The 21,210-nt window shown below is 39.6% G+C and overlaps 2 protein-coding genes across 5 annotated transcripts in view; both read right to left on the reverse strand.

Moving 5' to 3' along the window:
• CEP112 (centrosomal protein 112) overlaps positions 1-5,629 on the reverse strand; it is a 170,503-nt gene extending 164,874 nt beyond the window's left edge. Inside the window, exons 1-5 of one of the 3 annotated variants that reach the window (XM_075169445.1) lie at positions 5,459-5,612; positions 4,962-5,086; positions 4,365-4,480; positions 3,196-3,386; positions 2,266-2,429 (exon numbers count right to left, since the gene is read on the reverse strand). In XM_075169445.1, coding sequence (XP_075025546.1) covers positions 2,266-2,429; positions 3,196-3,276 — 245 coding nt within the window. In that variant the 5' untranslated portion in view covers positions 3,277-3,386; positions 4,365-4,480; positions 4,962-5,086; positions 5,459-5,612. Of the gene's footprint in view, positions 1-2,265; positions 2,430-3,195; positions 3,387-4,359; positions 4,481-4,961; positions 5,087-5,458 lie in introns of all 3 variants that reach the window. The other 2 variants (XM_075169442.1, XM_075169444.1) reach the window with 2 other exon arrangements.
• Positions 5,630-10,013: 4,384 nt separating this feature from the next.
• Positions 10,014-17,089, reverse strand: APOH (apolipoprotein H). 2 transcript variants are annotated; one of them, XM_075169446.1, is made up of 8 exons: positions 16,982-17,089; positions 15,639-15,815; positions 14,935-15,031; positions 13,484-13,560; positions 12,718-12,906; positions 11,948-12,127; positions 11,255-11,452; positions 10,014-10,412 (listed from the first exon to the last, which is right to left on the reverse strand). In XM_075169446.1, the coding sequence occupies exons 1-8, from the start codon at positions 17,043-17,045 to the stop codon at positions 10,342-10,344; spliced, it is 1,053 nt and encodes a 350-aa protein (XP_075025547.1). In that variant the 5' UTR covers positions 17,046-17,089; the 3' UTR covers positions 10,014-10,341. The 2 variants fall into 2 exon arrangements, with proteins under 2 accessions (XP_075025547.1, XP_075025548.1); XM_075169447.1 differs by having other exon boundaries at positions 14,935-15,034.
• Positions 17,090-21,210: the final 4,121 nt, after the last annotated feature.

Here is a 21,210-nt window from a genome sequence, read left to right on the forward strand (position 1 = left end):
CATATAGAAGCAAAGCAAACACTTACTTACTCTTGTACAGAGCTTACCGAGTTTTGACTAATATGCACGCCCTACCTCTAAGAGTGCTTTTTTCACCACGGATTTCAGAGAGTTTAAACATTAACTAAACTTCAAAACGAGCAAACAAGAGGCAATTCCATCCATGAGTGAAATGCAGCCACATAAAAAAAAAGGAACATAGATCATCATAATCGGTGCGAAGTTGCACTGCACAAGAAAAACTAGAAAGAAAGTAAATATTTAAGAACAGAATGTAGATTAAAATAAAATTTACCCAAGATTCCCAAAAAATAGGACAGAGAAAAAGCCTATGATTTTCAACAGTGTCCAGCTGACCAGCTTGGCACACCTTCAATACTGCAGGGACATTTTTCTAAGCCAACAGGAAAACAAGCCTTAATAACCTGATATATTTCATCCCTTTGCCTGCTGTGTAAACAGCTCTATACCCAACTGATTGGAACTAAGGATGCAGCTTAAGCTTGCTGGCTCCTGCATACCTACAAAAAGAGACTGTCCAATGGATTGCCATAATAAGATGTCACTACAGATACTCAGGATTCTGTTGTACAGCTGCAAATAAGCAATACTGAAATTTCTGCATTATCCTAATGACAAACATGCAGGATCTAGGCATAGGGGGTGCTAGTCACCAACAAAGTGCGTATATTTGTAGTAGACAGCATGAGATAAATCAAAACATTCTAAATCATACTCGGAGAGAGATTGTTCAGACAAGGATGGAGTCATTGCAAACAATCCTCCCCACACAGTAGAACAAAACAACACAGCAGAACATTCCACAGGCAGCAGCTCTGATTTTTAGCCTCATAAGTTTTAACAAGTATAGCTGGTCCAATCCAACCTTCTGTAATCCAAGATTCATGAAGCTCACAGGAAATATAAAGAAATCTTGCTATTTCATAAAGAAGCCATGATGAAACACAACACAGATAAGTGTTTAATAAGAACTAGCATGCTCCCAAAAAGATGGATCAAATCCCTCTTTCTTTGTACGCATCTAACTTTTCTTCCTTTGTCACAGAACAGCAAAACTTGCTCATCTGCAGGGAGCCACTATGCTGTTTCCTCTAAAAAACCTGTGAGCAACAATGATAGAACATCCTTTAATCTACCATCTGTACGCTTGTTTATATTTCTATTCTCTATAGAAAAAAGTCATTAAAAACTATTTGATATAAAAGCTCCTTTCAGCATTATGACCTTAGACTACGTTTTTTTTTAATATTACACATTTACTCTCCCCACATTTTTTGTTACTTGCTTACTGTACATTCCTTTTATTTTGAACTGTATAGAAATAGTGAAGATTAATCCACCTCAGCTTCATTAGTTAATACCACTTTCCAGTTTCTATACATCAGCACGCAGAAAACAGGACTGTACAAGAACTCCAACGGGACAGCAATTGCTTTGATCTATTTTTAGAAAAATCTGGCCTGAGAGTCTTCTGCATCTATAGTCTTTTACGACATCACTTCTTCCTTACTGCCTGTCCATATTTGTCTGTGCTTCCCTCTCCCAGTTAAGTAATTTTGTATGAATTCTGTCTCTTGCCTTGTGACCACTGTGCTTTGCCACCATAATATCTGAGGTCTGAAAAACATAACCAGAGTACCAGCTTATTTGATAGATATTTAGAATGTTAGAACAATAGCTATTATCTACTTTTGAAGAGATTCTCTCTACAGAGAATGTTACCAAGTCTACAGAGTATTAACATGAAGAGAGAGAGTGGTGCAAAAAAGCGGACCGTGATTACTTCTACGTTAGCAAACAGACTCTTTGTACAAGTCACAAGTACCCCACGGTAACCACCAGTCCAAATCACTATAAAGCCCTCTCTTCAATTGCTGCTAAATTTCTCAAACTATCATTTTGGCCTATTGATTTTCCATGCTAAGTGTCTGTAGCTTAAAGGGGAAGGAGAACAAGAGGAAGGGAAAGAGGATAGAGCTATAGGACATGGATGAAGACTTAACAGAAGCCAGAGAAGAAGACATAATGGAGGAATGTAATAACAGAAAAGTATAAAAGTTATCATTAAGTTAGAACCTATTACCAGAGTTTCTATATACAAAGTACAAACACTATGTTCAAGATGAGTCTATGAGGGAAGTGTAATAAATCCATACATACAAATTCAAACGTAGAGAGCATATGAAATCAAACATCTATTAAATATGAATCAAACACTGAATAAAGCAAATACAGATATCTTACCCATATTTAAGTGGTGTTGCTAAAGATGATTCCTCTTTAGAAGATAACTTCCACGACTCATGCTTAGATTCACTGTTTCCTAGTTCTCCCATTACCCAGTCAGGTAAGCAGTCTGGGCTAGTACTCCGAACTCTTGTGGAATTTGGTTCATCAAAATAAATTGACTGTAATTAAAATAAATGCAACATCAACACTAGAATATGTTTACACAAATATATTCTTTACACTGTTAATGTCGTTTCTTGCAGGAACATCTGCAGTATAAAAATACTTTTTCCAATTAAGTCAATGAGGTGTGCCAATATTACCTTCCCAACCCCTGGAAATTAGTACAACAGGCAGTGGTATAAATGTTTTCCAGTACTTTACTTCTTTCAGTAGGGGTAATTGTAGCCTAAGTTAGGACTGTTATCTCACTAAAGCTGATGCCAATGAGTGACACAGTATATTCAAAAACAAACTGCAAGCTTAACAATATCTACGTGAAATACTGTTCTTTTCTTTCGTAGAATTTAAATAGCTGGAGTGTGTAGCAAAAGCCAGAATGGCAGACTACTGAATTCACCTCATTTAAACACATTTTTCCTTTTAGAGGAACTATCTGCTGATTAAGACAAAATATAGCCTCGAGGGTCTTTTATTACATCCTTTCAAAGAATTAGGCAAAAATTATCTTTCTGTTCCTTCAGAACACCTATTTTTGTAAGTCTTCTTGGAGCCTGAACAAACAGGTCCCATAAAAGGTTTTGCACATTGAAAGATTTTTCCAACACCAATTACAAGATATGCAACATAAATGCCTGTATTTACCACATACAATTCCACTCAATTAATTCACAACTGTTTTTCAAATTTATGCCAAATCAAAGGCTTAAAAGTATTTTCAGACTATATTTAAGCAAGTTTGTCTTACAAAGAAGTTACACCCACCATGTACGAAGGTAAAGTTTTCAGTATTCCTGGTTCTGGTTTATGTGTAAAAGGACCTTCCAGCACACCTCGCTTTAGCATGTGAAGCAAAAGTTTTGCGTATAGGTTCCGGTTCTTCCTTCCCACTATTCCTGTGCCTGCTCCTGAGGGCTCACATAGTTTTTTAATCCACAGTGCACACCTTTGTCTTTCTAAAAATACAGATATACATAATCACTACACAATTTCAGAGCAAATCAAACACATAGAAACAACAGAAGCCATTACTGGTCACCAATTTTGTAGATGTTTCCCTTCTATCCAAAAGTTTAAAGCAAAACAAATGAAAAACCCCAAATGACTGAACAAAATGAAAAAAATGGTTAAATATCTAGACTAAAAAAAAGTCTAACAATAGTTCAAATTTATGTCCTCCAGAAATATGTTCTATAAATTCACATTTACCAGAAGTTTACATGACTTCTAGAAATAGCATGTTCGGAATCAATCTCTAATAAATATAGAACACTTAAGTCACCAGGAATTCTCAACTCACTGCAAGAGCTGCCTTTAACTACAACGTACAGATTGCATGAGCGTTAACATTTTAAATACACAATAAATCTTCATTCAGTTTAAAAACCTCTATTTACACAAGCTTTGCTACCAGATGATGAAACTATTCATTTGATTAAGCCGTTACAAAGCAAGGTCTTAATTTGTAGGGTTCATGCCTTTAGTAATAACCAGTTTGTTCTAACCATTAGATTTATAAAACATCATTTATTAACTGATGTTTATATCATTACACATTCCTAAACCAAATTTTAAAAACGGTGTCTCTCAAAAGTATTTGCCGTTTTTTAAGTGCAATCTCAAAAACAATGCCTTTGAGAAGCTTTTGGTTTCTAGTGAATTAATTTTTTTAAAATAGAGAAGTTAATGTGTTTATGCAAAAGTACATTTACATCGCCAAGATAAGAGAGATAAGCTCAAACAATAGGAATAGGTACCTAAAAAATCCAACTATATAAGTTGTATAAACTCCCCCCTCAAAACAGAGCCTTGTAACATCAGACATTAAGCGTCTGGTTAAAGAAAGTGATACAAGTACACATAATAATTATCAGTAACCCAGAATTTTGTTATTAGCATTTCTCTATGAGCACATTTTACCATATTTACCTGACCTATGCTGTAGTTTTAGAACATGAGGCTTCATATCCACAACACAGTGATCAAATTCTGCATCTAGTTTTTCCCATATTTCTTCTTCACCATTCATTTTGAAAGAACACAAAGTAACCTGAAAAATTATTCACATTGAAGTAGAAAAGATCAAATACCACTATGCGTTAGTCTCTGTTCATCCTAGGCCATGCAAAGACATGCTTTGGAACTACATGGAGAATAAAACTAAATGTTTTATTAGGTTCAACTAAACACAAAAATAAGAGTGATTCTTTGCAAACAACAGATATTCAATGTAATTTACAAGAATGTGTTTGTTTAGATTTGAAAATGAATAGTCAACCACACAAAAAGGTATTCAATTACACACAATTTGTATAAAACACCTAAAGGCATTTGTGCCATAGCCGCATGCGTAAGTTTTTCTTCCTTGGAATGTTTGGGGTTTTTTTTTAAAGAAGAAGGAAAAAAGGAGGAAAAACAGCAAATAAACCTATGAGTTAAAAGTAACAGAACCAACGAATGTTGTCAGAATTGTTTTTTAACGAAGGAGTATGGAAGAGACAGCCAAACAAGAGCTCTTTATCTAAGGTCACCTGTCATTCATCTCCCAGCTGGAGCATGCATCTTCTTTGTACCTTTGAGCTTGCAGTTAGCGCATTTCTTTGCCCACTTAAGCTGAACGCAACAGGCAGCCTGCTGAAGCCGCTGGGGCCTTTCCCTGCAGACAAACCCCGTTATACCCCCGGCCCCACTCCCCGCAGCACCCTCCCCGAGCAGCGGGGCCCTCACCGCCCGGCTCCGACCTTCAGCCGCCTTCCCTGCGGGGCGAAGACAAGTGTTTTCCTACTTCCTTCAGCTGCTTTATCAAGCCGCTTGCTACGAGCCCCGCGTCTGCCCGGAGCTGATTTGCAGCGATTTACCACAGCGAACGACCCCGACCCCGTTCCCGCCCGCTGCCGTGAAGGAGTTCGCGGGATTCGATTCCACAACCGCACCCGCCGGCGAGCTTCACCCGGCACCCCAGCCCCTCTCCCGCAGGGGAGGCCGCCCCGCTCCCCTCACTGCCCCCGGGACACGCCGCCCCCTTTACCTCGCTCGCCGCAGCTCCCTGGCCTGCCTCCGAGGGAGGGCGGGGGGGCCGAGCCGGGCCGGCGGGTCCCGGCCCCCCTCAGCGGGGGAGAGGCCGCCCCACGCAGAGCCGGCCCGGCCGAGCGGCCAACGGTTCAAACCGACCCCACCCCCGCTCCCGGCGGCCCCCGCCGGCCTCGCGCGTTTCCGTTTCCGCGGGCCGGCCGCGGGTTGCCAGGCGACGCGGCCGGCGACAGCCAGGCCCGGCCCGGCCTCGGGGCGGGAAGCCTGAGGCGGGAAGCCTGAGGCGGGCGGTCGCGCTGTGAGGAGAGCTCTGAGGGGTGTGGGGTGTTGCTCCTGCCCAGAAGCCGGTACGGAAAAAACTCTGTGGGCTTGAGAGAGTAAAACTGTGCATTGAAACACAATCGCTGCCGTGATCATTAATCACCGTCCGCAGTGATTAGCGTCACCTCGCACATGGTCAGCAGCGGCTCTCCCAGCCGGGCCCACCGCACCAAACTGTGCCATCGTCGCTACGCCCAACGCTCTTCCCCCCCAAAATACATATGCATACACAGATATCTATGTACACACTCAGCCATGCATGCACATCAAAAACCTCAAGAAGGCCCAGCAGAGCCTGAGGGAGCACCAAGGGAGAAGTGGGAGATGCCAGAAATTCCGTGAGGCTGGCTCGGGTCCCCCTCACGCAGGGGATAGACCCGGTGCTTCAGCACCGCGGGAGAGCCTGGACTAGAAAAGTGAAGGTGCGGAGCAGCGGGAGGTAACTCTGGTTGTTTGGGATGTGTTTCTTTGTTATAATTGCTGCTAGTTGGATATCGGCTAGATCTGGTTTTATATCTTCATTATGATCAATATTTGGGGAAAAAAATGCTTCCACTCAAAGCTTGGTGAAAAGTATTTTCCACTCTGAAATTAGAGGTCAATAACTCAGAAGTAGCTTTTGAGTCTGAGCAATGTTTTTGTAACTCCATAGTGGGTGTCAGAAACATGAGCGGGTAAAATGAGACTGAAATTGCAGGTGCAGGCTGAATAATCGCAGAGCCGATTTTAGCCACAGTTTCTGAGTATTTCTAAGTAAAATTTGTTCAAGTATATCCTTGTAAATAGTAGACTGATTTTGAGTTCACTTTAAAACAATATCGCTCATATTTCATGGGTTGTTTACGTCCTATCCCAAGGACAGAAAATAGGAAGGGGTGTTGTGGAATAGAAAAATTGAAAAGTGCATGCCTGACATTTCTACACAACAGACATAGGTTACACTTGTTGTTTTGTAGCAATGTCAAGAAAACCATCAATTAATCCGAAAGAATTACAGAAATCTCCCAGTCCTTTCAGCTCTTCAGCCTCTTCCTGAGTCAATGAAATAATTGTGTATGTATGATCCCAAATAAAACGTCTGACCTCTTTGATTCAATTAATTATTTCTCTTTCCCCAAAATCTGTCATTGACCTTACTGTGTGTGTGGCAGCTAAAGTGCTTTTATCTCGAACGAGTAAACTCTTCAGCTCTTCTAAGCTTGATTCACATGCACATATATGTCAAACAAGAATTTCTTAAATGTACGGTAGAAAATTGGCTGTTTTCTTTGATTTCTCAGCTGATCTTCAGCAGAAATGATTCTGCGTTAGGGCTCATTCGGTGATAGCTATGACAGCTACACTGGTTGCCTACTCAGACTGCACATAGCTCCGTAAATCAACACTTTCATAGAAGCAGTGCAAAAATCAGTGATGGAGTATTTAATCCATGGTAGAATCTCATAAGTAGATTACAAAGATTATTCATTATGTTTAAATTCCAAATTTGAATAGTTGTCATTTAATATATTTTTGAAGATATGAACTACTTTTAATCTGTTTTAAAATAGTGGAAGATTCTTGCAACACAGTAAGACTACTGGGTGGCTGACCTGCTCAAAGAGCTAAACTTGCTGAACTTTTCACCTCTGAATCACCACTTCAGATACCCAGATTTGTTACAGGAATTTTGTAATCATTATGAAATCAGTTTGTCCAAATCACAGGAGACAGACAACAGCTTTGTAAGTCGGTAGAATATGGAAGGCTGAATGGACGTAACAACATGACTCTCTCACAGGCAGGTTTTTCAAGGGCAGCGCGTCAGCATGTTGGCCAGGTGATAGGGTGAGGTTTGCACTTCTGTCTAGCTTTGCAAATCTGCTTTTTGACAACTGAAAAGGGTTGGAATTTCTAAGCCAACTTTTTTGTATGTTGTTGTTCATTGATTCGTATTGCCTTCAGATTTGAATATATTTCTATCGTGCTCATGACAAAATACTTAGAAAAACTGAATTTGCTGATATATGGTGAAAAAGAACACGAGGCAGAGCAGAACCAATGAAATTGGAACCAGTACTCCAGGATAAATTTCCTGAGGGAAAAGATCCAGTTTCTGGGTCTGCTTACCAATGCAGAGCAGGGTGGCCAGAGAGGTTGACACCTACCTGCATTGCTTTGACAATTGCATAACTTCTGTCCAAAAAGAAAGAAAAACTAAAGATTCAAGAAACGACCGAGGTCTTGTCTCCAGCCAAAACTGCAGCCCGGACATGATGAGTACTGATGTGCATTCACCCTCCAGAGGAACTCACTATAGATACACGATTGCAGAACAAATAGATATCCCAACCAGGATACAGAACAAATTCCCAATTTGAATTGTAAAAATATCTTCGTTTAAATAAAACACATTCAGTACTTTTTTTTTGGTCTCGTTTTACCATGTTCTCTTATCTCTGTAACTGTCTCAGCAGGTTGCCACAAGTAACGTGAGGACAGCTTAAGGCATTCTTTCAAACATCTTGGAAAAAAAGGCAGGTTTCACTCCCTCGTACCAGCCTTTGGAACACCTCTAGTTGCCATACATTATTTTTCAGACCTTCTAAGCAAACCTATCATGTCTGAAAAGTTGTGATTCACAAACACCTCACTACTTCAAAGACTTACAGGTCACAAATTTTTTTTCTCCCTCTTCTTGCTTCAGGAGACTAGATAATAAATTCAGTGTACGAATATTGGCTCCTAAGGGTGATTCTTCAAAATATTCAAATACTGCATATCCAGCTAGGAGGCAGGGCCAGCTGACGTGATCAGCTGTTATCCTGCTGCACAGTTAAGTAGAACTGGGAAAATTTGCATAGAAAAATCTGAATGTTCCTGGGGCAACTGTTTTTGTGCAAAATACAAATCACTTCAGGGAAAAGTAGCATTTCTGTGGCAGTGAATACTAACTTTACTTACGCCAACTTCACAGCATTTTGCTGTGAAAGACAAGTTAATATTAAACTGTGTTTGGTATCTCAGCTACCGTCCTGAACATCCCGATCCCAGAGGTGTATCCACACAACATTTAGACTAGATTTCCAAACAGATAGGTTCCTGCCAGCTGATCTGTGTATGTGTTAAAAGTAGTTATGAATATCTTGGCCTATAAGTCAAACGTCATTCAAGGATCCCGCTTAAACATGTTAGGAACCAAAACACAGTGCACATTGTACCAATGAAATACCTTCTTCAGTTGCTAGCGTGAATCTGTATATCTCTACATTAGAGAATTAAATTGCTGATGAGTATAAAGTATTAAATACTTAATAATAGCTGCCTCAATCTCTCCTTAAAAATAGGAAGTATAAGAACAAATTATATCAGTTATACTATTAAAATATTCATGTGCAGCCTTCAAAAAAAAAGATAATTAGAGTATGTTCAGAGTTTTTTAATGGTAGCTGTAGCATCTTACAAGTAGTTTGATCTTAATGTTAAATGGTCCTTTTAAAAAGTTCTACAGTAGCTTGCTTACTGTGTAGCTTACTTCTGCTTTTAATCGCAGAGAAAGCTCTTATGCTTCGGAGGGAACCACATATGACTCATGACAATTTATTATAAGTGTACAACAAATATTTCTCTATCACTTTCTAGTATGTTGAAATTATAATTTTTTTTTCTGAATGGAAATACAGACATAAGCACAAAACTTGCCAGACTGGATCATACCAGTGAATTACCTGCATCATAAATCAAATTAAAAGCACAATTTACTTCAAAGCTACTTAATGCCCAGAAATCATTACTATTGCTCAATGGTGTACAATTCTCTTTTTTTTTAGAAAAGGAATCAGTGGCATTGCCTAATATTGAAACAGTGGTAAAAATTAACAGTTGTTTAAAACAACAGTTTCAGGTGAAGTTAGACTCTCAAAAACATAAATAGTCTTACTAACTTTAGCAAATTTTTTTAAAAGTGTAAAAGAACCCTTTATTTGATGTTATTGACATTTAAGCCATGGTTGACTACTTGGCTTCTAAATTCGTTTGGAAATGTCAGTCTTTTTACTTACGTAAATTCTGGAAAATCCTAGGCTGATGACCCTCTGTCTATCTATAATTAAAGGTCCACTCCCTGTCACAGGGGAGCGGTAATGGAATCAGAACCCAGCTAATTACTAATGATGAATGCCTTTCTGTATAAATCAGTTAAAAGCTGAAGGATTTGATTGATGATTAGGTAATATGAAATAAGAACACACTACTGGCTGAAAATTACTTTATTGTAGAGGGACTGCTACTAAGAAAGTCATTTACAATTGCATAAACATTGGAAATGTGGAAAGAGAAGCAGTATTGCGGGGATTTTGAAGAAGGCAGAGAAAAGAGAATGAAAGTTAATGGCTGAAATAATGTGCCATAGCTTGTGAAAGAGGCTGGTAGGGATGGTGGTTGGGAAGAGAGCTGAGACTGCATTCGCAGAGAGTCCGGAGTTCACCTGGAAATGTACTCTCACAGAACCTAAGTTTTCCTCTCATATATAATGTTTTGTCTCAGTAAGGCAGAGATTTAGTACTGTATTACTTCTCTGATTCATGGCTGATCTTCACATGGTTTCATGTCTGATGGGTCCTTCTTCACAAGAGTTGAAAAAAAGCCACGTTCTGTGGGAAACAAGTTAAGAACTTGGGTTAAATTCTTGAAACATGATAGCTGAAAACAATATGTTTCATGGACCCTGCTAGGTGAGCAATCAATCTTTGCATCATAGTAAAACCGCTAGGAGAAATACACTATTTTAATTTCTGTTTTAATGAAAGCTAAGCTACATCCATCAGAAGCCAAGCCAAATGTGAGGAGAGATGTTTTCATCATGCATAGGCTGTGTTTTTTCCTTCACTTACAAATGAAAATAAAACTTACAAGGGAATTGATAAAACAAATGCAAAGCATTTCCTCTTGCTGACAAACTTCAGTATTTTGTCTGTTTCTTTATTCTAAAAACCTGTATGCCTGTGAACGAGTTCCTCCAGCATCAATTCCTCACTACAGCTGTCAGCTGCTTTTTAACACTCTTGGTCCAAAGTCAGAACCGGCGTGTTACCAATCAGCATAACGTGGGAGTAATTCACCAGAATGGGAGCGAATACGTCCGGTTCTCAAGGCTGCAGCGGTGTTCAGGCTCTTTTCCCCTGTAGAAAACGTTGATCCAAGGATTCGTGAAATCCCGGAATACTTTACATGCGGCCTTTTGTTTGGGCTAGGCCACCTTCTAAGAACCGAACAGGGATTAAAGCAGGGCTCTGACGTATCCAAAAGAAAACTCTTGCTGTGCATTCTCTCCTCCTCTCAGGCCATTTCTTCCTAAATACCCAATAAGTTTAGTACAAGGCAGATTAATTAGCCAGTCTAATAGGTCCCGAAGATGAGTTGTGACATTGCCCCCACACTAAAGTACTTGTTATTCCACCAACAGAAGCTGTATTATCATTAGCCTAACTCGTACCTTTGAAACAGGCGGGGAGGGTAAGGTTGCCATCCACACATGGAACAGCTACGGTATAGGCACAGGATTTTTCTTTATTCTTGCAGAAGAAAGATATAGTTTCACCATGCTGAATGCCTTCCTTGAGGTCGTTCTGAACTCTTTTCTTCTCGCCGTTGTATAACACTACAGCTTTCTTAACTGGTATTTTACATGGTCCTGTAAAACAATCCAGTTATAAGCAATACATAAGGATAATTAGAACTCTATTTTGAAATGTGGGTAGATTAGATCCCATAAGAAATCTGTACAGGTGACAGTTGAGAATGAAAAATAATGTGTCCCACACATACGTAGTACTTCTGCTGGTATTACAATGCTGAAGAAATTCAGACTAAGTGTAGGGTCAAAAGTTTCCAGTGAATATTCAACCTCAGTAAAATTTCTAATTATATTAAATAAGAAGAGGAGGGGAAATACTCAGACAAATAAAGTTACGTGGCTGATTATTGAAGTCAATTCAGATACATCATGTCATACAACGTTCAGTGCTGGGAGTGGTCTTAGATTATCAGGGCCTTGAAATTACCATTTCGGTTTTCTTTTGAGGACAGCTCTTGCACAAAGGTGTAATAGCTCATTAACAATCAGAGCGGTGGTCTTTTAGGAAAATTCAATTTGATACGTGGATTCTAACGGATAGTGTATCTATACCTTTACAGGTTGGCTTTGTGGACCAGTTTCCAGTCTTTTCACATCGGGAATGTTTAGGTCCGTCCAGCACGTAGCTGGACTGGCAGACGAAGCTGACGCTTTCGTTATAGTGATACGTTCTACGAACAGCAAACTCTATGAATCCATTTTCAATTCCTGTTGGAGTGGGGCATGTGACAACTGTGGTACAAAAACAAAAGGAAAGCTTTATCAATGTTGTGGTTCTATGTACTTCGAAAAATGCATAAAACTTCCATGGTGGTTCATTTCAGCCTCTGGCACAGGAAAACATAGCCAGAGGAAAGATAGTTTAAAAGAAACAAATAAATAAATATTACTTGTTTTAAATACACATCTATTGCAATCTGTGGCTATATCCAAAAACTACTTAAATGTGGCATAGTTTCACTGAAACGAGTTCAGTTCTTAGGGCAAAGGGTAAGGTTGTCTATTTCTTAGCTTAACCCTAGCACTAAGTAGAATAAAATGTCCTCTGTGCTCTGGAGGCCAGGCTCTAATTCCCCACTGTGAACTACGTTTAGCAGGTCTTGTTTATATAACCTTTATACCTGCAACAAATATTTTGTCAATCCCATGTTGCGTGCAATCTTGTTAGCAATCAGCTTGCATTCAGAAGTCTGACTTTCAGAATAATTCTACTGTATGTTTGCAATAACAATTGTAAAAAAAATTATTGAGGTTGTTCATACAGTTTTATGTATACAATTCTAGGGAATATTTTTAGGTGTTGATAAAATTAAGTTACTTACCCTTGCACTCTGGAATGCTGCTCCAGTTCCCGTTGGCCATGCAGGTAGCCGTCTCATTCCCAATAAGTGCAAGAGGAGGTACACATTCAAAAGTAATTGTGTCCAGGAAATTAGAAATATTTCCAGGTTTTAAGCGACGGTAAGAAAGGACTCCAAATTCAGGAAGTGAGGGAGGTGCACAAGTCACCGCTAGAAAAGCACAACATTCATAGAAATTAAAGCTTAAAGATTAAATTATTACTAGAATCACGGGAGCAACAGGCTTATAACCAAATTAACCCACACCGCCCTTTACAGAATCATAGCTAATAAAACAAAAAGTTCAGATTAAAAGTCTCAGTACATAATTCATTATTTTTGCTCTATTTTTCAGACAGTATTATGCAGTATATTGCTTTTTCAGTAGAGTGTTTATGCAGGACAGGTTATAGCAAAAACGTGTATAACAGTTGCAAAGGCGTGACAATGTGCTCTTTTTATATACAGGGAGAATGAATTTGAGTGGATAAGCATCTTACCTTCAGCTGTAAATAGCATCCCTGATCCTGGCCTTTTGTACAGACCTTTAAACGCTATTTCTCTAAAACTAGAATCCACACATCTAAACCCAAACATACAGGGTTCTTCTTGATTTTTCCTAACCATTTTTTTGCACAGCACTATAGGAGGCTCCTGAATAAGAGTATATGTAATTCTGAGCAATGTAAAGGAATCTTTCTGTAATAAGAATAAGGATAGAGTAGTTCTTCAGTATTTAAACACGTACGTTGACACTGTGGAAAAGTTCCACTCCACTTTCCATCTGCCATGCATTGGCTTGTTCTTGTCCCAACAAGGTTGTAACTGAAAACAAAAAGACCTGGTTATCAGAAAGCTTAACGAGCACGGGGAAGAATCAAGTTGTTCTTTGCAAGGAAGATTACTGTTTCTCATAAACAGACTTAAGAGTCCAGTTCTGAAATCCTTCTCTAGTTCTAGCACTTACTGACCTCAAAGGAAGTTTAGATTCAGATATGAAAAATTGTTAGTATTCGAGTATTGCAAGTATCCAGACAAAAGGCTTGAAACAAGAAGATGTTTTGATGTTTCAGCTGTATATTCTATCTTATATATTAATTTCTACAAGTGATTAATACTGTGGATATATATGTAAGTAGTGAGCATTGATCTGTGATTGCTAATGTAAATGTTATGGTTTCTTGGGAAGAGTTCCCAGCTAATTATAGCAATTAGGATCAAACTATTGCAAAGAACTCAGCACTCTTTAGAACTAAAGTCACTGAGGTGCATTATTTTATTTTCATGCCAGATAGCCCAATTTAATTTCCATATGCACTCTAAATGCTTCTCTGCCATCCTCTGTACTTACATTATTAGCACTTACTCTGAATTTTAAAGAAATGTTCATGTGTATCTATCATTGCAATATCACACAGCTGAAAATCAGTAAATTATAATTAGCAAAATTAAATCAAGTCCCATTGATACATTTGGTGTCATAGTTGAATTTATTTATTCCTTGTCTTGCTCCTGTTTTGCAGAAGGAGGAGGAGGAGGAAGCTGGGGCTGTTGATATTCTTCAGTGAACTCTGGGCTAGGTCTTACCTATGACCTTCCCAGGTAAGTACTGTTTATTAATTAATTACCTAAGTAAAATGAACTGGATGCTGCTATCAAATATTTCCCTGCATTTACCATAATTATTTTTCTTTAAGTGCATCCTCATTTCTAAAACTGGCAAATAGCCTTGAGTAAAAGTGCATTTGCTCCAGGGACCAAATTAGGATTAACCTCATGTTTTCATTTACTGAGCCCGGAAAGGCATAGAAGCAAAATTTTCAGTCTCCAGAGCCTAAAAGCATAACAACTGAGATGGAGATTATCTTCCCTCTGCTGTAGGATTTCATCTCATGATGTAATAAGAGGATTTCAAAAGCAGGGGAAAGCAGTCCAGAATAAGTCTTTGCATAAAATCTCTGCTATTTTGATGGTTTCTGTGTCTGTAAGACCTTGCTTTGGAGTAGCAAGGCTCCAGGATGTTACAGCCAAGACTGAACAGAGGAGGATCACCAGATATGCTTTTTTTTTTTTTTAGTTTCTGAAGTGGAGGTGCAGTTTTCTAAGTTCCCTGGCTTGCAATACTGTAGCAGGTGATACTAGAATGTAGTATTGTGGTTTAGGTTATTTGTTTAACAGCATGAGGAAGGGAACGCTTACCCTGGTTCACAGGAAAAACTTATAGAACTCTGATAGTGGAGGTCTATAAAATCAATTTTTCCATGCTGCAAGGGTCCAGGACTGGGACATCTCTTTGCTGCTAATTAAAGATAAAAAAAGGATAATATTTCATGAGGCACAAAGCTAGGATAATGGAAACGAGTTGATCTTAAAGGGGTCCTGGTGTTTTTCACGTTTCTCCACTCCCGCGTACTACATGTCCTAAGTCTAGCTATTCTGAATTTCTATCAAAATATAGTCGTTTCAAAGTTTTTGTGATTAAGTAATTTTTAACACTTGATCATCTGAGGAGAATAACTTCTATGCAATGAAATGATAAAAATGAACAAAGAGGGAGACAATAAATGCAGGTGTTATCGAGCAGTATATGTCATTAGAGTATAAGCACTGCTGGGCTGAGACAGATTAAGGTTCGCCTTGTGTCCAGTCTCCCTCACCACCCGGGAGCAGAGGCTTAAGGGAAGGCATGCGGCATGGATGGGAAGATCCTTTCCCTGTTACTTGCCCCTCTTCTCCCCACACCCAGTTGTCTTCCGACAAGTAAGGAAAGAACAATCGGAAAACAGAAGTATATCAGTTTAAATATATCAGATTAATCACGTGGACTACAAAATATCCTTTTCAGGTCAGTGCATGCGAAATGGCGTAAAATCTAGGAATAGGATTTGCTTTGTTTTACTTACGTAGGCATAACAGCGTATTGAGAGGCCACTTGCCAGTCGGGAGGCAGGTGTACTTCCTTTGGCCGTTATTGGGGACGAACCCAGGCCTACAGGTATATTCTATTTCCTCACCCACGTCATACACGCTTTTGTTTACGTCAATTGTGGCAAATAGCACTTCTGGTGGCCTGGGACAGACTGGAGGAAAGGAGACACTTTATAAGAAATTGGGCAGAAAGTTGGAGTTGTTTTTATTTCTCAACCGGAAGCACAGGCTTCCGTATTATCAACTACAGTATGTTCCTGCACTGAGCTAAATGGTCCTTCTGTAATCTATAGGTACGTAACTTACTGAGGCAGTTGATGGCTGCTATAAGTATTAGCCAGAAAAAAATGCGTTCTTCCTCTTCTCCTCAGCAGATCTACCAGTGGCCCCAGTTAGATTTTGTGTCACTTTTTTTTTTACTAAAATTTACTTTTGCTGTAAAATGGATTTATGAAGGTATTCTGCAAAGTGAGTCGATTATGGTAAATTATCTTGGACAAAAGTGTGAGAGGGACTTAGAAGCAAAGTAATGCATTTCATTTTTAATCTAAATTAGTTTGGTGGGGTCAGTCTGAAATGAGATTATTATTAATTTTTTAATTAAATTTATTTTTCTCTGAGTTCCCCAATTTTTCTGTTCAGTGGGGCAAACACTCTGTTACATTAGACAGTTCTGATTCCAAAACAGCTTTACCATGTTGACAGCGTGAACAACTCGTCACCCGGAGGGTGAGAATGGGAGGGGAGCAGCGAGGAGGAGTGGAGGGTGCAGGCTGCGCTCCTGCAAAGGACCTGGAGAGAGGCTCCTGCTGAGATTGTGGGGAGAGAACAGAGGAACACAAAGCTCGTGCTGTAGAAATACATAGCAAACAGAGGGAGAGAGTGCAGGAAACAGTGCCCAGAGCCCTTGGCGTGGGGGAAAGGAGGAGAAAAGCAAGGCAGGAGCTGTGCCGGGCAGCCCCTGCAGCGGAGGGGAAAGCGAGGTGCGCAGGGAGCTGGGCAGAGGGACGGAGCGAGGTTAACTCCTGGCACACGCAATGCCCCCGGCATGCAGGCAACCTGGTTTGCACAACTTCTGTTAATGTTTCTTCTGTTTTCCTCCATTTTATACTTTTGTATACAGCAATTCACCTCACCGTAGGAAGAGACGGAGGAAGGAATGGAAGGGAAAAAGAGAGGAAATAGCTTTCAGAGCAAATTCCCCTTCGAAACACTTGACCTGAATTGTCTGAGGGCTTTAAAATCCTGTTGCTTTCTCCAGCTTCCCTCATTCCCACTTCAGGGTAGAATTGGCTGTTAGAAAGTGGAAGACACTTACCTTTCGCTGCAAGAGTGCAGTGGCTCAGAGCAACTGCGCACGCGAGCAGTGCCAGGGAGTACATTGCTGCCAGTCCACGAGCCCAAATGACCCTCGGTCCAGTGTTTCTTCCCTTAAAAACAAAGGCATCCACAAAAGGATGGTTACATATTAACTCTTTGTATTTATTCCCATCCCAGTAAACAGAAGATAAAAGGTTCCTTGTGTTGCATGTAATAGCGGATGAAACAACCATCACATGTTGCATTCGTACATAATGCAGGGATTCAAATAGCGATCTCTGCTGAAAACATCTCCTCTCCGGTTGTTTCGGCAGAGCATCTCCTGTTGGGACCGATGTTTTTGAAAAAACAATATTATCTTCTCAGCATCTTTAGAGGATGAGGATGTTTGGAATACGACATTGGATCAAATAATAGAACTGTCACTAAGAAGCTTGTGTTTATCACTCAAGCGTGTACGTTTCTACATACCAAAAAGTCCTGAGAGTTGTAACAAAATCTTTTTAAGGCGAAATGATTAGTGTTGGAGTGGCATTGGTATTGTCATACGCCTCCAGTGATGATACCAACTTCATGCCGGTTTACACTAGATGATGATATGGCCTGAAATTCAGGCTTCGGAGGCCTGTTTGATCAGATCCATGTCGTCAATAAGCATCTTTCAATTAACAGATAACTAAAAGCAGCAGAGACACGGCTCACAATGCCAGGGCTGCAGGAAAAGGGAAATAACGATTCTGGTCTGTGCTTACTTGTGACAAGGGGGTCAAACCTAAATCATATCTTTTGGTAGTATAAAAACTTGTTTTGGTGCTGTGATTTGGGGTCATCAAGTCAAAACTCCACAGATATCAGCTGAGGTTCTGATCACTGCAGTTCTCCTAATTTAGCAGATTTTAACTGCCGGAGCATCTGAAGTGCAACCAAAATAACATTTGTGTAATCATTGTTCCACAGTTTGGTGTTTCTAATCTGAGTATCCTCCTTCCCTGCTGACTCACAGCCTGTGAGGGGGAGTGAGGGACATTTGAAGCTCTAACGAGAAGCTAGGTTATGTCAAACTCTTACTGCTGTGATCTTAAATAGTTTGTTTATTTTTGTTTTATAAAGTTTCTCTGTTTGTATTTAAAACACGAATTTTAGCCACAACATCAAACAGTCAGGAACATGCTATTCTTCTCAGAAGGAAAATGCTGTGAATGTCCTGCTCAAAATATTTACCAAATACACAGTGCCAAAGGGCAAAGTACCACTGCTAAATCAACAGAAAAAAAATTGAATTCATTTTCTGTATTTACATCTGATCATTTTTCCGTTTGTCACAGCCTGCTTCCTCCTCTTCTCTTTCTCTACAAAATTTCACAAGTATCTTTTCCCTTCCCAACACACTGCAATGCTGTAATGAGCTGTCTTGCCTCTGGTTTAAATCCTTCCTTAGATCTGCCTGCTATTTTGATTAGATTCTTTTCTGTGTTTAAAATAGCACAGGAATAGATGGGCACAATTTTATCCATGTCAACGTTGACCATATGATCACTTCTCACTGTGCTCAGCAGATGGCAGAATGTACTCTACCATATACCGTACAGATATAAACGTGAACTGAAAACTTTTCTATACTACTTTAAGAAGAGGGAAGAAAACCTGGCTTAAATTATGTTCACATTGATTTTTCCATAGATTTTGTGTGTGATTACTGCTTTTAAAATTGAAAGTAAACCTGAATAATTGCATGTGAAACTGAAAGAAGAATGAATATTTAAGTATGCGTTTCACACAACTGCATAATAACTGCCAATATTGTGATTCTTCTTGAAAAGGTATTTCTCTGCAATAAAAAGCATTAGAATGTATGTTACAAATAAATAACTGTGTCTTTCCCAGTAACTGGAGAAGACGTGATTATTATTGCATGGATTCACCTTGGCAGAGCATAAGCAAACCAATCTAGTTCTTTTTGTATTTGGTGATATATGCAATTATATATCTGATTTTCCATCAGATCCAACCCACTCCTTTAGCACATGTGCTATTTATTATTATAGCTCATATAAACTCAATCATGAAGCAGAACTTTCTTTCATTAGCAACCATATAAATACAGAGCAGACTGATGGTCTCTACCACAAATAGTATTATATTCCAAGGAAAGAAATGGTAGCTGCAAGCGGAGAAAGTAGTGCAAGAACATCCTGAGATGATATCGGCTATGATATGCGGAGTATCAGGATCACAGCAGTCTAATTGTTACCCGCTTTTGGGCTAGCATAACCTAAAAGAAGAATATGCAGGAGGGATGTGAACGCACTGGCTTTGCAGAAGCAGTGTTGCCCAGATAAATATAAGAAGAGATCAAGAGTGCATGGTTGAAAAGATAGCAATTAAATGATGGAGACCAGCATCACTGGCTGATCAGAGTGGTTTCAGTAAGGAATAAGAGAGAGGAAGAGGATAAGCCAGCAAAGGCCTTAAAAGTGAAGGTAAAAATGTCATATGGAAGAGAAGAAGGAAAAAATAGTAGAGGGATGCTAAAAGAAAAATGATGATGAAAAACAGTCTGCAGCAGCATTCTTCATTGACAGCGGGGGTCAGCTGGAGCTCCCATGACAATAGGAAAAGACATTGTAATAATCAGGACACAAGATAATAAGAAGGTAGACAAAGACTTTCAGACAGAAATTGGTGTCTCCTAGTGATATTATGCAGAAAGTTGGCAAGAACTAGACAGACTGAAGGTCAGTGTGAGTAACAGTTCCCCCAGCTAATGAGCCAGACCTTATGTCCTTCCTCTAGTCTGTCTGCTTCTTTAATTGATGGTGTAATTTTCCTGATATTGTAGGATAGGTCAGACCTCTGATCCTGCCACAGACTCCCTGGCAGTCCGTCCTTCCGGACAACGAGTGTTGGGTCTGCATTACCCACCATTCTCCAGATTTTATGACTGTTCTTCAACCAGAAAATGCACGACGCAGCCAGTTCAAAATGCAGATGTTTCTCAGATCAACAGGAATGTGTTGATTAGGGACTGAGATGGAATATTAAGGAGAAGCCTGAATGCAGTCCTCCCTTATGTGCTGAGGGACTCTCTCTGGATGGAAGCTGGCCTTGGGACTGTACTTGGACCAACAATCTCATCCTTTTCCTGCAAGGATAAGATATTCAGCTTCCCACTTCCTTCATGCTGTTCCTTTTGTTTCACACGTCAGTCACTTTCCATGTGTACACCCGTTCTTCTCTCCGGAGTATGAAGAGGTGATGGTCAGAAGGGTAACGGATGTATCCGTGTTCCTCTGCAGGAGCAGGTGTTGTCACGGGTCCCGTCGTGGCCCTTCATGTTGCCAAGATAGTTCTATTAATATTTGTTCAAAGTTCATTTATGCGCTGCACAAACATTTTTATTGCCTCTATTCAATACATCCAATATTGAAGTGAGTGCCCTGCTGCACTGAAAAGATAAGAAATAACAAGTAAGAAAGTAAACTGAGTCATTTTTAGCCTTAAAGAAAAATAATTGCATTTAGTTCTGGACAAGTTGAAACTATTCCTACTTCTTAAATATTAGTTGCATTTCATACTTAATGTAGAACTGTATAGACAATTTAGATGTATACATTCATTATTAGCAAAATATTCAGCCAGCCAGAAGCCAAGATCCATTTGCAGTGAATTATTTTCCAGTGAAAGTTTGTTTCGTGTGTTTGGAGATGTTGGAAGCAGCACACAGTAACTGTTACTGACCTGAAAGAATGTCTCAGTGACATAAAAAGTAACCAGTGCCTATATAGTTCTTGAAAAGATTATTTTCACTTAGTAGCATATTTTAGGGGTAAACTGCAGTTCTAGTTCCCACTGGTGTTCCACAAGGGTTTTTCTGAAGTTAGCGAAATAATTATAATTTTAGTCCTAGACCTTAAATCGCTTTAAGCACCCACCAATTTACTGGAAGTGTAGCATTAAAATGCCCAATCTTGTATTAATCTGAGATATCAGAGGCTGGCACTAACAGCTTTTCCAGGTGATAGCAGGCATCTATTCTCTCACAGAGGCATGACCGTGTTCTAGTTTTCACATACATCAAATTCACAGTGTACAAAACCAGCGCTTTAAAGCTACTTCCTCCTCTTCGCCTTCTCATTTCCTGCACAGAAAATCCGGAGAATCTCTCTCGCAGTTCTACTGCGACCCAAATATTGTGAAACAGTCTGTTCCTCTGATAAATTCGTCAAA

Source organism: Calonectris borealis, chromosome 20, assembly GCF_964195595.1.
Source record: "Calonectris borealis chromosome 20, bCalBor7.hap1.2, whole genome shotgun sequence".
In the NCBI taxonomy this organism is placed as follows: Eukaryota; Metazoa; Chordata; class Aves; order Procellariiformes; family Procellariidae; genus Calonectris; species Calonectris borealis.

Excerpts from the sequence above, each read along its gene's own strand:
- APOH (XM_075169447.1), bottom strand. The coding sequence starts at position 17,045 with ATGTACTCCCTGGCACTGCTCGCGTGCGCAGTTGCTCTGAGCCACTGC. Across the intron at positions 12,907-13,483 it reads AACTTTTCCACAGTGTCAAC|CGGTGACTTGTGCACCTCCC; the intron begins GTACGTGTTTAA and ends GTGCTTTTCTAG. Across the intron at positions 10,413-11,254 it reads CCTCCCCGCCTGTTTCAAAG|AACGTGGCTTTTTTTCAACT; the intron begins GTACGAGTTAGG and ends TGTTTCCCACAG.